Source organism: Cheilinus undulatus, linkage group 7, assembly GCF_018320785.1.
Source record: "Cheilinus undulatus linkage group 7, ASM1832078v1, whole genome shotgun sequence".
Lineage (NCBI taxonomy): Eukaryota > Metazoa > Chordata > Actinopteri > Labriformes > Labridae > Cheilinus > Cheilinus undulatus.
The window spans coordinates 32,341,201-32,358,516 of NC_054871.1; the positions used below are offsets into that span (position 1 = coordinate 32,341,201).

The 17,316-nt window shown below is 38.6% G+C and overlaps 1 protein-coding gene across 1 annotated transcript in view; it reads left to right on the forward strand.

The window, feature by feature from the left end:
* ell (elongation factor RNA polymerase II) overlaps positions 1–17,316 on the forward strand; it is a 61,563-nt gene that overhangs the window by 24,875 nt on the left and 19,372 nt on the right. The window contains exon 2 of the mRNA XM_041791457.1: positions 2,089–2,133. Coding sequence (XP_041647391.1) covers positions 2,089–2,133 — 45 coding nt within the window. The remainder of the gene's footprint in view (positions 1–2,088; positions 2,134–17,316) is intronic.

Genomic DNA, 17,316 nt, shown 5'->3' on the forward strand with positions numbered 1-17,316 from the left:
TGTCTGTAAAGTGAGCAATTTCAACTTTAATCTCATCATGGCTATGTGTTTACCATAGCATGAAATTTAGACTCTGAGTATAAATTTGAACTTTAAATTAAAGGGTTGAAAGTTTTGGTACAACTAAATTAGCACAGAGGGCAGTCTTTGTAAACAGGCATCTTTTCTCTGGGTCAGGATCAGGCTGAAATAAAAGACTTTGATGGTTCTGCCCCCCCTGAAACTTTTAGACCCTCCTCAAGCACATTTTATCCATTAAACCAGCACAGGAGAGGAAGTCAGAGTGACTCTCTCTTTTTTCATATTTTCATACATTTTCAAATTTAGTCCCTATAGTTGGTGAAATCTCAATCATTTCTCACATTCTGAACTGTGTGTTCCTGTGGTGAAGGTATTTCTTTTTGGTGCCATCCATGTGACATCAGGGAAACTGACACTCCTGAAGAAAGTTTAGGTTGGCTCTTCAAGGGCCGATGGTTTTGGGTGGTGCTTCTGTGTGTTGTGACTGCAGGCCAGCTTCAACTGAAGCGTATTATAAGAAGAGCTGATAGTTGTTTTAAAGCACGAGACTCGAAACAAATTAGCGTCTGTTTACTCTATAATTGGACCCCAAAGGTTCAGGATGCCTTTAACAATGTAACCTCTGTTTGAAAAATACCTCCTGTATTGCCTCAAAGTTATTTTTTTTACTTTGTAGAAAAAAGGAGTTGTTTTTTGATTTAACCCCTATTTTAAACCATAAAATAAAAATGAATCTATTGTTATAGAAATCGAATAATAAACGACAAACAGTAACCCAGAGTCAGTGGATCTGATACTAAAACAGATGAAAAATAAGTCAAAATTCGTCTCAGCTCTTTGTGTTTACCTGCTTTTCCAAAATGAAATGACACCCTGGAGGTCATTACTCTGTGTTTTTATTTCTTATATCATTATGGTGATCTTATCATTACAGTAATCTTACCTGGCAAGTTCACTTTCAGGATTATAAGGTTTGCAGGATTGCTTATGCTTATCTTGTCAGCCTGTGAGCCAGAAATCTCCAGTTTTGCATCACATATGGAAAAAAGTGGAATATTCTCACAGTTAGGCAAGTTTTTTCATACATCCTAATACCTGGTTTCTGAAATCAGGCAAAATTTTATGATCTGATCTTTTTTGCTTTAATATAAGATCAGTTTGCCTTCAGCTCTATTTTAATAGCTGCAGTACAGCCTTCCTCCCTCACATTATGGCCAGACTTATCTGAGCCTTATTTGGGGCTATTGTCTGTGAAAATATGTGAAAAATGTCAGTGTTGAGCTCCAGCTATTGGGTGATCTGTCTGCTAGCTGATAACCAACACACAGAACACACTCATGCACTGTGATTTCTGTTTCCGTTTTTTTGAGCCTTTGTTTTTGTTTGACGGTGACAGCAGCTAACTACTTGAATAGATTTGTTGAGATTGATTTGCCGCCTTAAATTTTAAGACGCTTGTTTGATTGGGTTGAGCAACAGAGGCGAAAGATATTACATATAGACAATATGTAATGGAGGGATAATATAAATATACCCAATGCAAATGTAAGGTTGTAAAATCCTAGATTTGTAATATTACACAAGTTTTTTCCTTAAAAAATTAAATATCTTCCTTAGTCAGCCTACATGATGCTAGTTCATAGAGGACCTCAATAAATAATCATAGTACCTGATCTGCTCTCCCGCTAAAGGAAGAAATAAAGTCTGTTCTCTTCATAAATTATGGCAGGTCTAATCTGTAACTTTGTAACTGATGATGCATCTTAAAAGCTGTGTAATGCTAAGAGTAGGTATTCCTACTCAGACTGCCTTTTTAAGATATGTTTTTGGGCTTTTATGCCTTTTTTTTTTATAGAGGACAGAGGATAGAATCTGAAACAGGGATGAGGCCACTAGGTGCCCCTCACACTGCCTTTTTTAAGGAAGACTCATTATTAACACTTAAGTCATGTATTTGTCTTTAATACATGACTTAAGTGTTGCTGATACAAATGGACTGTGGGAATTCTCTGAATTCTATGCCATGATGTGTTTCATGTGACAATAATGTAACTTTTTGTCTCACAGGTGCTGTCATCACGACCATTGATAAGGTTTAATGGCAACCAAGGGGTAAGAACATTTTTCTCTCACTCTATCCCTCACATTTTTCTCCTGTCTAAATTATGTTTTCTTTCAGTATTTAGAAGCAATATAGTAATAGAAAGATTAGATCCATAGATTTTTACATTTGGCTTGAGAATCAAGTGACTTTTACTTTGTCTTGACTTTCAGCATGGAAACTCAACTCACACATGACCACACAAAACTCACACAAACACATACACTAGCTTTCTCACAAGACATGATTATGCCAACAATGGTGGCAGCTACAAGCAATTTTTTCCCCCTGAAGTGACACATCTATGTGATAACTTAAAGGAACTGTGACAAGGAGACACAAGACAGATGCAGGCGTGTCTTTACCTTCTATGAAGTGTCATGTTGTCTGTCATCCAGCTTGATCATGATGTACTCCTGTCACTGTGACCTGGTTTGGGGAAAGTTTGCCAGCTACTGCTGCCACAGGCCTCGTGATTTTGTTTATTTAGCTCAGGCTTCTTAACCTGCCAGATGACAACTGGGTCCCTAAACAAAACTTGTCTGGCAGGAAAAACACTTCTTAACCTTTTGAAAGCATGTGTTCACTGTGTGAACTGAAGAACAGATGCTCCTCTGATGACTTTTTTTTCCCCTCTAATTCTAGATCACACAAAAGGCTGCTCTCTGTTGATGTTTAATTGTTTGAGGCTCACTGTCAGTCCTGTTTTTAAAGAGAAGCGGAAGAAACAAAGCTTGAGTCAGAGCAGACTGAAAGCAGCAGGTGTGTGTAGCAGCTAATAATCACCACTGCAGAAGAGCTAAAGTTACCTCTGCTGCCTCTGGCTGCCTTGCTGCAACAGGGGCAAGTCAAGAAATGCACAAGGGGATGATGAACATGAAAACAAATGGAGCTGTATAAAACATATTCTGTGTTCTATTTGCATACAGGAATACTTGAAACCTTCCTGCAGCTGGTTCCTGCTTGCTTATGATGTTGACAGAATTCACACCAGGGTGCAGTTTCTCATTATATCAGCATTTAACAGTCCACATATAGACAATAAACATCCTCGTGCTCACATTCTCTGTACGTGTAGCTTGCATGTGTGAGCCAACCTCGTCATGCATTCAAAGATGGTTGATAAGCATGTGTAATGCAGAATATCTCCTCTCTTAGCCCTCCAAAAGGGATGCTTTTCAGGCCTGCTCAATTCATTGACTCATGATGATGATGATGGTGCTGATAAGTCTTCACATGATCAAAGAACTATGACTGACAGCAGTTACTTACGTTTAGTATGCAAGCTTTCCCCATTGAAACTCAGTTTGCATTAAAATTATGTCATTCTTAGCTGTAGGTTATATTTCATGATCTGTGTGTCAGTTCTTAAATTCAGCCTAGTTTGTTTGGACAGATCATTTGGTCAGACTGTAGTGAGTAATAGCAAAGCTAGAAAGAAAGATACACCTTGCATTTTAGCCAAAGTAGCAAACCTTTGAATGAAGGGATTTTGGCCGATTATTGGTCAAATTAAATGCTGATACCAATAATCGGCCAAAATCCCTTCATATTGGTATCAGTAATCGTCCAGACCTATCAGTCTACCCCTAATCTCTGTAAACGTGTCTGCAATAGCAGCAAGGTCCTGTGATCGTAAATGGACCTTTTTGTGCTGGCAGCACCCACAACCTCAGTTTTAGAGCCCAGAAAGTTAACTCTCTGGCTGTCTTGGAAGTGACCATTGGGCCTGTTGTAAATCGCTTTGTGTTTTTTTTCTAGTTTCTTTTATTTAAGGAAATATCAATTATAAAACATTGAAAAATTGAAAAGAAATCTACGTTTTGCATTCACAGATGAGTCAAATCAGTTTTTCCTTCATCATTGTTGTTGACAGAGTTTTCATCAGAAGTCCCTCCCTCTTGATTTGGATGCGTTGTTGAGGGAGGAAAAAAACATGAAATATTCTGAAAGTTGAACTTTTAAATTGTGAATCATCCCGTCAAAAAAAAAAAAAAAAAGATGATACTAAGGGCATTTTTGCACTGAGCTGCTGGGCACAGAATATGAAGGGCGGCATTGATTTTGTATTAAAAACAGGAAGGGATGCACAATATTGGATTTTTGCCAAAATTCGATATGCTGGTATTCGCAGATTCATTTTAGCTTATACTAATATTAATATCAATATTTATATTGGTAGTTCAGACCTAAAGAAACAATTTTTAGTCTGCAGAAACAACTTCAAGGTTGAAAGAAAAAAGGTGAACAATGTGTGTGTATTACTGATAAGAGCATCCTCACAAAGGTGGACTCACTGGTCAGTGTCATTAGGAAATGTTTTGATTTAAAATATACATACAAGAAGATTTGTTGCAAGAGGCCTTAAACTGCAGGGAGGACTTCAAAGACACACAGCTGTTTGGATCATAAAGATGTGCAAAAATTTTATGTTAAAGGTTTGGAATGGTGTTGGAAATAAAAAGACTGGTTCATTGATCTTATTTACTTCTAAAGCTGGAACTCTTTTACCTAACACACCTGAATAACAAGCAAACACTGCTAAGAAGCAGCTGCACTATCACATCATAGCACAATACCTGCAAGCAAATCATTCAGTCAGTGCTGCAATGTTACACATACACAGAACTCATTGTTCACATTTATTTTTAAGGCTGGATGTGCTGCTCAGGGAATTCACTGAATGCTTTCCACACTCTGTTAGAGTTTGACTGCAGCTGTAGCCTTGGACATTGCTTCATTATTCATTGTGTTAGGTTGGATATTTTGAAGCATTTACTTGTGGATATTGTGGGTAACTGCTTCGTTATGGTCTGTGTTTTCTTCATTTTTTTCCACTAGAACTTACTACTTAATTTAGCTTTCTGCTTTGCAGGGACTTAGTATATTATTGATTAAGTATTTTCTAGGGATGAGCCATTCACAGAGGTCACAGTTCAATAGAAATGATGTTCAACAGGAAAAGGCAACAAATGTCCCACATTCATAATTCTACCTTTGTCCAATTTATTCTGAAGTGATAGAAGTGCAAGATACAGTTTTTTCTTCTTGTGTCATTAATAGGGGTGTGACGAGACACTTATCTCACAAGAGAAAACGAGATTTTACACTTTTTTTTAATATGGAAAAACAAAATACATAGGTGTAAAATATGTCCTGAAAACTGAAAGTCATAATTGCAGTGCATTCGGGTCTATTCAAAAATGTTTAAACTAAGCACTGAGTAGGCCATCAATGCTTCCAAACTGAATGTCTTGTCTAACTCTGACTCAAACTGTACATTTTTATGCCCTTCAAATCAAACCTTTCATTGTAACAGCCTACAAAATCCTTGATTTACTACATATGCTCTTGTCACTACAATTACAATAACTATTTTTAACATAATATTTAATTATATATAACAAAAGCTTTTGGATTATTTTGAAAGTATTTTAAGCCCTATTTTCAACCGGCTTAAATCTAAGGAGCTGCATCAGTAAAATCAAACTATTTCTCATCCTCTTTACGGACATCCACATTTAAAACAATCAAAAGAAATATTTCTGTCAATAACACATTTGCTGTTATTAAGAGAAATAGATTATTTTATGGTTTTGTGGTCTTTTTTCTCATATGAGCTTTAACAGTGTTGGACACGAGCATTGGTCCACACAGTCACACCCCTGGTCATTAAGAGTGACCTGTCATGTTTTGTACAGAATGTAGTGTTTCAAACATTAAACCAAAAATAGGAAAACAAAAAAATGATGCAAAATAAAAAGTATCGCAGGAATGAAAAACATCTTTATGCCTTTAGGAAGAGTGTATCTTCTATCTGATTCCTGAAGTGTCATAGAAGATGTTATTGGTGCATCAGGCAGTGCAGCGGTTATTCTGCTTTAATGTTACGTCCCTCTTTGGACAATTTTACGTCACTGTTCTATCAGCTGTCCACACGTTGTGCTTGTAACTCAATGCGTGACTTTATAGTGAAGAACTTTTTAGAAACTGTGTTAATTTTGGCAGCTTTTTGAAATGTGGTCGTGGTCCTAGTCTTTAGAATAATATCTTTAGTTTTAGCAAAACAAAATCTTTGATCTTTTCAGTACTTTTGATGCTTCAGTCTGCTGTCAGTATAGAAAACAGTGAAGAACATGTCTTTGCTACATGAAGTCAGACTGTCTTAAATGAGCAGATATTTAATTTATAGCAACCTTTCATAAAGTATAGTATATTTACATTTTACCTGTGTTATTTCTCATGAAAGTCCCATTTTCCAGTTTTACACATTATGTAGCAGACCTGATGTTTTCATCTGACATTTAGGCTCTTGAAACTGTAAAGTAATGCTTGTTTCTCACTGATGCACTGATGATTTCACCATGTGAAGGAGAAAACTCTGTTGGTGTTGAGATTTTAATGCTAGTCAGAGGTGTGAAAGTGGCTAAATTGCAGAGCAGATGGCTTGGCTGTCGCAGTGAGATCCATCCATTCACTCATGTTCATTCATCTTGTACAGCTCTCTCTGAGCTCTGACCAAGTACAGGCTTGCATGCTAAGTTATTACAGCAGAGAAAGGATTGAATGATTAAAATTTTTGATGCTTTCTGGGTTCTGGTTTTCAACTGCTTTATCAAAACAGATACAGACAAATCTATGCATGAACCAAGGAGCCTGTTTTCACTTGCTTGGACACTTTCTCCTGTACCATTGGAGTCTTTTGTCATTATTTTCTGAATGAAGTAAAGGAGCATCCTGCTTTTCTTCATTATCACTCCTCAGCGTTCTTTGGCATTGAGGATAGGGATTTTTGCTGTTAATATTCTTGATTTTGGCTTCTATCTCTTTCTGATTTATTTTCAGTCTTTTTGCTCTCCGTCTTTGCTCTGGTCTTGTACAGAGGAGTGCGTAGGGGTCAGTTCCTCTCTAACAACCACAGCCTGAAAAGAGGCATTGTTTGCTAGATACCCAGCAGCTGGATTGGAAATTAATTTTTTTTTTCCTACCTGCCACTATGGCTGGTGGATTAAAAAAACTTCCAGCCATTCGTTGTTTTTTTGTCATCCACTTTATTTTAACTGGAAGAGTAATACAGTGGCTTGCTTATAATCATTATAATCAAGGCCTGTGCTATGCCCGGCTGTAGCCAAGCTGGATTGGAACTGCTGGAACAAAAATCTGCCCCAGGATTCTTTAACTCACCCCGGCTCCTAACAATTGACCAAAACTGGACAAGCAGCCTCCACCTAAATGCATCCACTGCTCCACTGATTTACTCTTTGCTGATTCCTTTTAGAATAAAGGCTTCCATGGTGTACAGAATATCAATACTGAAGAAAATGTATAAGAATTGATCGTCTGAGATAACGCCCTGGTGTTTTTAGTAGTCATTGTCATCTAAAAATGTATCTTATTTTACACTTAATATGGCAGATTTAGAATCTAAAACTAGCACAGTCCTCAACATCGAAAGCACTCCAGCACTATCACATGTAGGAAGGCATACACACTGAAAAATAATTTTGTAAATTGACAGAATAAATGCAGAAAAGGAGCAGGAGAAGCTGCAGAGAGAGAGGTGAGGGGCAGGCAGAGAGAATGTGCATGGAGATAAATGAGCAGAAGCAAGAGGAGCAGGTTGAAGTTCTTTGTGAATAATCATAAATTAGAGAGTATGCTGAGGGGACACACTATATAAGCCCAGGCTATAAAGAAAGGAAAGGAAAATTTGGAAGGGGTGAATACTTCTTCACAGCGTCATGCATTATCTCTCCGGCCCTTCATACGGATGCTTCTTCAGGAAGTGGCCCCCATTCCAAAATAATTGAATAGCACTGATATAAGCTCATATAATTATATCATTATATCATGTAATTTTAACAGGCTGTTGTGTTTCTGGAAATATTTTCAATAGACAGCCATAAAGTTTTCTTAATCTTCATCATATTTAATGCTTAATTCCTGTACCTTGAGAGCAAAAGCTAACTGGAGTCAAATTCCTTGTTATGAAAGCATACTCGCTTGGCCAATAAAAGTGATTCTCATTCTGCTTTGACACCCACTCTGGCAGGAGGAGACCAGGCCCTGTGATGAGTGAACATGTGGGTCTGCATTACCCTCCTCATAAAGTCAGAGTAGAGGAGGAAAACAAAAATCCAATTTATATTGTTTTCTGTCACAAATATTTTTGTGATAATACTTTTATTAAGAAGCAAAAAAACAAGCCGATCAGCACTCATCCTTTTATGTAAACGCTGATGAAGGCCTCTGGCTGAAACGCGTTTGTTGTTTGCTACTTATAGTGTCTTTAGAATAAAAAAGTGTAAAACTTTCTTTTTGTTTTGTTTTGCTTTGTTTTGTTCTGTTTTATTGCTTCTTAGTGTTTTGTTGAGCCACCACCGATATTCTTGCATTTTGTTCAGTTGAGCTTGCATTCTCCTGTTAATACTTTTATTAAGGCCTACACTCTATTGGCAGATGTGTCAAGCAATTTTTTTTGTAACTTTATTTTTTCCCCTTTTTTAAATTTTACATAGTCCAGTTATTCATTAGTATCACTTTCTCAATACATGTAGTCCAGTTCCTCCAGACCATTCCAGTGTCTGTCTATCTTTTTGTCTGTCTGTCTTTCTTCTATGAATGACAGGGTTGGAAATGAACTTTTTTGCCTGCCTGTCATATCAGGAGTAACTTAAGGAGTGTATCTCGTAACAGTATTAAGCGTACAGTCTATCTATGCTGTCAAAAAGGCCTCCCCACATATTAATGAGTCTGACGTCTGAAAGATTTAACAAATAATAACCAGAAAATTATTTAGGAAACTGTTTATTGTAACATATAACATATTTATAATAGGTAAGATGATGTATTTTGGTAAATGTTAGGGGTGCATGATAACTATCGGGTCGGTAATTATCGGGCCAATAACAGGAAATTATTACGTCATTCCGATAAGTCCGATATCATGACGACTAGCCTCAATAACATATATATTTTTGTCAACACGGAGGTGCTGGCATTTGTTTTCTTTCTCACGAGACTACACATTCCGAAACAGCAGGTGGCACCGCAGTACACGACCCGCTGTTAAGCACCAGAGAAGAAGAGGAAGCAGCCCCTCTGCTAAAATGCTAACAACACAGTGGTGTTATTCAGTATTTATGGGGAGGATAACACGACTGTGTGTGTAGAATTTGCCCTGCAAAGGTCACAAAGAGTAGAAAGAAGTCCTTGATGGATCTTATAAGTCACTTAAGAGTCATCATCCCAACGGTGTTAAAACAAAGCGGCAGGCATTAGGACAGAGTCAGCAGCTAATACCAGGCAGAGCACTGATCGTAAGCAGGCATTGAAAACTGCAGATAGTTTGCCAGAGCCAAAAGGCGCAACGTTATAGTAACAAAATCAGTCTGAAAGTCTCCTGATCCATCGCTACTCTCATAGACGTATACCTGCCAGCTCTGTTTGACGTGGTTTCATTCAGTCTGATCAACGTTAGGAACAGAAGTTTAGCCACAGACCACGGTGGACTTTACATTTTTAACCGATCTCTGATATAGGACTAGGAAATTATCAGTTATCGGTATCGGTTCAAAAAAATACTTATCGTGCGTCAGGCGCTATGAGAAACATGAACACGAGGAATGAAAAGACAAAAGGGGTCATCCATCAGTTTATTGGGTCCTGATGAATGAATGTTAAAATGATTAAATGATTGTCAGGTGACTTACGGATGTGCTGCTCAGTCAGTCTGTATAGGAACTGATCCCCTCCGATATTCACGGCACACCTGCCCCTACACACCTGTGAGGGACCGTGTGTAATTCTGCCTGTTGTGGTGAGAAAATCAAGAGGAAGTTATTGCAGATATAAACCCAACTGTCGCTGGTTTTAACCATGTTTCCAACCGGTTTGCCAGTTTGCAGCATGATATACGGGGGATTGCAGGATTTCCCTGCATTACAAGTGTCAGACTTGTTGCGACAATTTAATCAATTGTGTGTGATTGCTGCAATCTCGTGCCCAAATCCAGTGCTCGTTAAACTATCTCAGACATAAAACAAGTGGGACATCGGTTCATACACAACTTTAAGGGATAAATCAGTTGCATTAGAGAACTCGCTTTCATGATACTGTCAAAGCATCCTAGCTAACATTAGACCCCAGCTTGTTTGATAAAGGTAGCAGGTATAGACCTGCTCTATAGGAAAGGTATCCTTAAATGACTTCTGTTGTGATCTGGTGCTAAATAGAAAACACAATTAAATAAAACTGACTCAACGTTTGGAGGGGAATGGTAGGGGAAACACTGCTTTTCATGTTTATTTCCTTGGACTTTTAGTTGGTGTGTCAACTTTTACATTACATCGCTATCTTGTATGATCTCCAACCAGTGTTCTTTCTTTGGAGATTCAGCTTTTTACAAAGTCCTTGCTTTTTTACAAACCACAGTTAGGATTTTGAACAGATATCGATCACTTTTTTTTTTTTTTTTTTTTTTTTTTTTACTGTTTCTTCACTGGTTTCAAGGTACATGACAACACGACTATTTGGAATATCATAGCCCATCATAGCGTTCTTAGGGTGCTTTCAAATTAGGGGTCCGGTCCCGGATCCGAGTGCTCTTGAGCCAAAAGTTCGGTTCGTTTGGGTAGTGTGAATGCAAACGTACCGCAGTAAGGCACCGGGCCCGGGCCCACTTGGGGAGGTGGTCTCGGGTGCGATTTAATTGGACTCTGGCACAGTTCAGATGAGATGTGAATGCAACCGCGCTCGGATACGGGACAGAGCGTCGTATCAGCTTTATGACTTCATCATAAAAACTAAACTTCTTTCAACAGCGTGGCAATTTATTCACATTTTTCCTCAATAAAAAGCGGAAATCAACAGAATCCGGTCAATAAATGATCTGTTATGATTTACCTTACAGATGAGCACAAGTTGGAGTCAGTGAGAGGAGGTGCAAAGGCAATTAAAGTCTCTTGTCACCTCAAAAACTGCTTTATCTGCGCAGCGCAAGCCCATTTAATCCTCTGAGCTGCACATAGATGTGCGGATATGAAAAGCGAAGTTGCTGGCATCTTAAAAAGGGATTTTAATCCTCCATGGCTGCTGGATGGACTTTTTGCAGGGTCAAAACAAAAGCAGTCTTCACTCAGGTCATGACCCCAGTGGTTGCCATGGTAGCTTCTTCTTCTTTCTCCTCCTACATGCTACGTGCATACCGCCACCTGCTGTTTCAGGCCAAGTAAATATGCAAGTGGGCCCAGGCACGGTTCAATATTGCTAGTGTGAAAGCAAGCCTGGGGGGGGGGGGGGATTTCGCCACGGCGCAGTTCGAAACAACTAGGCCTAGTGTGAAAGCACCCTTAGTAGTATTTACAGAATTCCAGAAAGGTTTTAAAACAGAACAGCTCCAGGAAATGTGTATGGTTGCTCTCTTGGTCTCCACAAAGCCTCCAGCATGGTTGTGAGATTTTTTTTTTTACCTTAGTCAAAGGTCTTAAGACTTTTGTGTAGTCTTGATGCACAGTCAGGTCCACAATCAAAGGAGTGTCGGTCTTAATCTGCAGCATTATGAAAAACCTGATGAAGTTCTTCCACGGTTTCAAGCAAATTCACCTGACACTGCTAAAAAGCATTTGTATTTAACCAGTGGTGGGTTCAGATTTCTAACCCTGCCATTCAGAATAAGAAGATGCTGTCTGCATGTAGAACATAGAGGGATTAGTTTGACTACCTGTTTATAATACACTCCCATCGCTGGAAAAAGCAGACTGTGTCTGATAGATTAGTCTGTCCATTGTTGGCCCTTACGCTTTTTTTTTTTTTTTTTTTTTTTTTTTTTACTGTTTGGTTTAGATTTAGTGACAACAGCTGGCGAGGGCTCTCAAAGCTTAGCAGGGTAGCAGGGACTGAACAGCAGCTGTTGCATGCAAATGTTGAATTTGACTAATGTAGAATTTAACAGTATTTTAGACGTGCTGATTAATATCAAGAGCATCTTTTGACAAAAATATCAATATAAAAAATTAAATTTCAATATTCCAAGTTGAACACAAGCATATTGCTGTCAATCTAAGTTGAAACACCTTTGTCAAAGGTCTTAAAAGACTCTTGTGTAGTCTTGATGCGCAGTCAGGTCCACAAACAAAGGAGTGTCAGTTTTCCTTGTAGAGATGAGCCGTTTTCTTAGAAACTGTACTCCTTCATGGATGACTGAGGCAATGTATGAACATCGGGGTTTCATCACACGTGTTTGTCAGCAGAGCGTGAGCCACTTGTTGTGGAGGAGCTGTTTTTTTCCCCTTCTCTCTCTTTCATCCTCTACGATGTGAGTCAGTAAGTCAACTGAGTCAATCCCCTATGCTTTGCCTCTTAGCCAGTTCCTCTGCCTCTTAATAAGATCTGGATCCAGATCCACACACTCAACCTTTTCTTCTCAGTGTTTCTACAGTAATGAGATCGTGCCAGCTGTGAGTTTGATGGGTTGGTTTGTGACATCATGGCATGGTGCATCTTGTGTCCATGTTGATCCTGATCCCACTTGTAAACATTATACATTTTAAACAGACACTTTTTCCTCCTTCACTTTAGCATTTACTTTTGAGACTGAGCATAACCTCCACCACAATCATAAGGAAAACAATATGTAACAATACTCCTGCCAGTTTCTGTGCAGCTGCTGTACTTCTTAACTCTAGCTCTTTAAAATGGGACTGTTGCTCATCTGTTAACCTCCCTGTCTGTGTGGGTAGGATGTTAAGATAAAATCTATCTGTTAAGCGCAGTATCGCAAAGCATCATGGCATCAAGGTAAATGGCAGGACAGAGCAGCATTGCACTATAGAGCTGGTTCCATTTGTTTGCATGTCAAATCTTTTTCCTCTTTAATGCAAATTAAATAGGACAGCAATACAGAAGCCAAACAGTAGAGCTCTGTTATGGGACTATTTATGGATCAAAAAAGTGGTCACATCTTCCCTCATGTCAACCCTTGTCTTTTCTTTCAAGTCAGAAGTGACCAGTTAGATTGGATGATGGCACAGAAGAAGAGCAAGTGGCTGGTAAATGATAAACAGATCGAGATTCTGTTTTTGGTCTTGGCTTACTTGATCATGTGAGGCTTAAAAAGCAGAAAGACAGAGAAAAGTGAGAGCCTGCTGCTCGCTCGCATTATTTCACACTGAGAAAGTTGCAGATAGATGGTATGATCATGTGACTTGAGATAAGCATTATGACAATTCTAATCACTACTGCCTGCCATCTTCTCTGCAGGGAGCAGCTCACAACAGTCCCATCTCCTACATGTGAAACACACACTGAACAACCTAGAAACTTAAGTATAGCCAAGCTACCAATACCTGCTAGTTTGTGCTACATAAATTTGGCTGAGCAGTTAATCCAAATTTAGATTAAATGGCAACATGTCCTACTTCAATTTTCAACACACAGAAGGTGCAGTATTTCTTTAACTTGAAATGTGTCAAAATACCGGTTTAATACATTCAAGTGTCTATTTCCTTAGATTAGTTAAAAAAAAAAAAAAAAAAAAACTCCTTTCTCTGTTTTCCATGTTTGCTGCACCTGCGGCACATATCTGGTCTGGCTCCTGCCATCACGGCTTTTATACCAGCTGCTCATTTTACCTCACCAAGTCTCCCTACAAGTGTGTCAATTCATTATAGCCCAAAGCTAGGAATAATTGAGAATTAAAGCATTCTGTACAGGTGAGGTGATTTTCCCGAACAGGAATGCCAAAGCAAACTTTTATTTTGAAAAGCACAAACCTAAAGTAACCATGCAGTTTAATCCGGCTCATGACTTGTGCTTGCATCTGCTGATGCTCTCATCAGTCTGCTAAAACAAGGTAAATGTGGCTGTTTTCTGTTCCTTTTCCTGTCTTTTTTTGGCCAAGAGACGCACGCAACTCATGCTACAAATCAGCAGGCCTTCTATACCGTAGATCCTCTGAGCGTGAGACATGGCAGTCAGGCAGCACAAGAAAGCCTTGACTTGTTATGTGTGCACCAAAAATGAAAGTCAAACCGTGGCACAGCTGTTGCATGGCTGCCACACACCCAGTCTGAAATGGCTGTTAAGAGTTTTCATGAATGGTAAGTTGAGCTAGACAACCAAAATAATTCACACATTATGCTGTAAATGTATAAAATACTGTTACAAGTTGGCTCTTTGTATGTGACTGAATGCATATCAGCTCAAAGTTTTGTCCTTACTCAGTGGCCTTAAGTTTTCTACTTAGTTGAGCTTGGTAGCGTTAGCTTTGTTTCAAACATGATCATAAACTTTGTGAAGAATGCTGTTGGTTCTTTCTGCACTTAAGCATCTCCTGGCAAAGAGACAAATTGAAAGTATGATTTTCAAAACTTATATTCCTGTATGTTGTCATCTGGAGGCAGATAAGCTCCTAACACGGTTTCCAGAAGTCCTTTGGCTTTAGTGGGTTGGTGTAGGAGGGTTTAAATATTGTGATAACGATTATTAAAAAAGCAGTCTTTACTTGATTAGTTTTTAGTTTCAGCTAAGATGAGCTACTGTACCATCTTTAGGAGCTGCAGAGGCAGCATGTGTTAAGTTATACGTGAGCAGGTTATCTTGCATAAATAAGAGCACAGGTCTTCCAGCAGGGCAAACAAAGGACAATGTATTTATTTATAGTTGGCCACCTGCAGCCTTCACGCGGGTCTGGACCTTTGGTAAACAGAGCTTTGCTGTACACAGTCTGACCACATTCAGTCTCAGCTGTGACAGAGGAGCCTGTGGGTCCACTCGTACAGTCCAAAATGACTCCTCAGTCCTGTCCTATCCACTTTTCCTTTACCTCAATGAAAAATGTAAAAGGGTGTGTTTAAGAGGACAGGAAAAGACAATCGTGGTGATAAAATATCTGACTTTACTCACAAGGGATGTGATGTGAGTCTGCTGTGTGAGATTTACAGTTTACTGATGATGGACTAACTGAAAATCTCACCTGGTATGTTCTTCTATCACTACATCCCAGGGTGATGCGATTGACTTTTATAAATACCTTGAGTTTTTGACCGATGAGTCGCTGTCTTTTAAGCTTCATATTGAGCAACTTGTAAAGTAGTTTAAAGCTGTGGCTGGGTTTTATCTCAGGAATATATCTTGCATTTTGTTTACTGCTAATCAAAGACTTACCTCTGCCACTTTTATGCCTCTGATGATTACAGTGATGTTTTATAGATGCATGGATCTTCTTAATGCCTTAAATCTTTGGATACTCTATACCATGGGGCACTGAGGTTCAGTACCAATCTAAAGTCCTTAACTTATCATTGTACTCTGTATGATGACACTGACCACACGCATTGTCATGCCCTTATTTATAAGGCTATACTCAATCTGCTTCCATCACACTTGTGTGCTTTTTATTTATGTGAAAAGTGCTGGGAGCTACAGTCTTCACTCTGTGACTCAGTCACAATATTTACTTTAGCACTCTGTGCCCAAAGTCTGTCTTGAAATGGGTAAAAGGAGTTTTAGGTACGCTGCTCCTGCAGCCTGGGATCTACTACAGAAAAATGTGTGTGTAGATAAGCAAGCGTCTTTAAATTCCAGTTGTTCCAGTTGTAACACTAGTATCAGAAATACATCCAAGACTGCTGAAAATGTGGGTATTGCTATAGTTGAGTACACATGTTCATGCACCAATCAGATAACGGTGTTGTCATATATGACAAGAAGTGACACAGTTTAATAATTGTTGAATAATAAATTGTAGCCTCTTAATTTTGCTCTTGAAACTACCCATTCCACCATTCCATTAATGCTGTCCTTGCCTTTGTAGCCCTTACAGTGTTTCTAGCAAGGGTGGAACTTAATTTCTGCAGGTTTTTGTTTGTTATAGTTTTATGTTGTTTGTGTGTAACTCTATGATCGTGCTGTTGCCTGTCTTAGCCAGAACACTCTTATTATATCATTTATCTCAATGAGGTTTCCCTGGTTTAATAAAGTTAAATAAAATAAATTAAAATGTTTTTCATTGTAGCAGATTAGAGATGATAACCTCAGTGATCAACATAACCTCACTGGGGTCTTTACAAGGTATGACCAACCCCTTTAGATTGAGTTTTTTAGATGTCTGTGAAAGTCTGAACATTTAAAAAACACCCGGAAGCTTTTATATCCCCAAATAAATGTCATAACATTTTTTTTATCATCTTTCCCCCCATTCTATCATGAATTTTCTCTTGTTTATAAACTGTTTACATCTTAATTTATAGTCCACACTGGTTCTGCCCTACTTTCAGCTTGTATGAAGCACTTTGAACTGTAAACAAACCCACTCCACAATCACAGATAAATATTTTCTTTATCTTGTTTGTCTTGAGAAAATAATGCTTACATTTCAGCCAGGATATTTTAACATTACCAGAACAGCAGAAATCCCTCTTTAAAGGCAGAGATTAAACATTTACCCCACTTACCTTTAATATCTCTAAAAACTGACACAAATGCTTATTAGCTGATTAATTTGAGATTATTGGCCTGGTTTTCACATCTGGGATATTCCTCTGTTAACTCTCCTCATATTTATCCAAGTTTGGCTGAATGAAAAGGTTATTTATTAATTCAATGACGATGACGTTCGGATCTACCACAATCATATTAATCATGTCAAAGATTTCCATAAGAGGAACATCACTGTAAGCAAGATGACAAAAAGGAATTGTGGGCTGAAAAGGATTGTCAAGTTTATCCTTTGCTTATGGAGATAATAAAGAAAGCAATGAGGCACTTCTCCTCATCGACCAGCTCTTCTCATGGCTCCTCTTAAATACTTCTAGGCCGTTTCACTCAATCAGGATCCTTCTTAACCAGAAGGAATATTTAACGTACCAGTGAGTGTCAGGCTCAGGCTCCAATTTAAGGTGCTGGTGAGGAGGAACACTGAATCAAAAATATTCTTTATGTTCATCCACCCCCCTACCATCCAGTGCCTAATCTCATTAGTGTAAATTTGTGACATTTGACAAGTAAGACATATGTGTTCTTACTTGTCAAATGATTTCCTCTATTTGAAGAGTGTCCAGCTCTCTGATGTGTTATGTAGAAATAAATGTATTGGTGCAAGAGGAAGATTCAGAAACTTCACAGAGACAAGAAGACTGGGGTTCTCTCTTAATTTACTTTGTAGCAGCTGCGGTCATTGACAAATGCACAGGTCA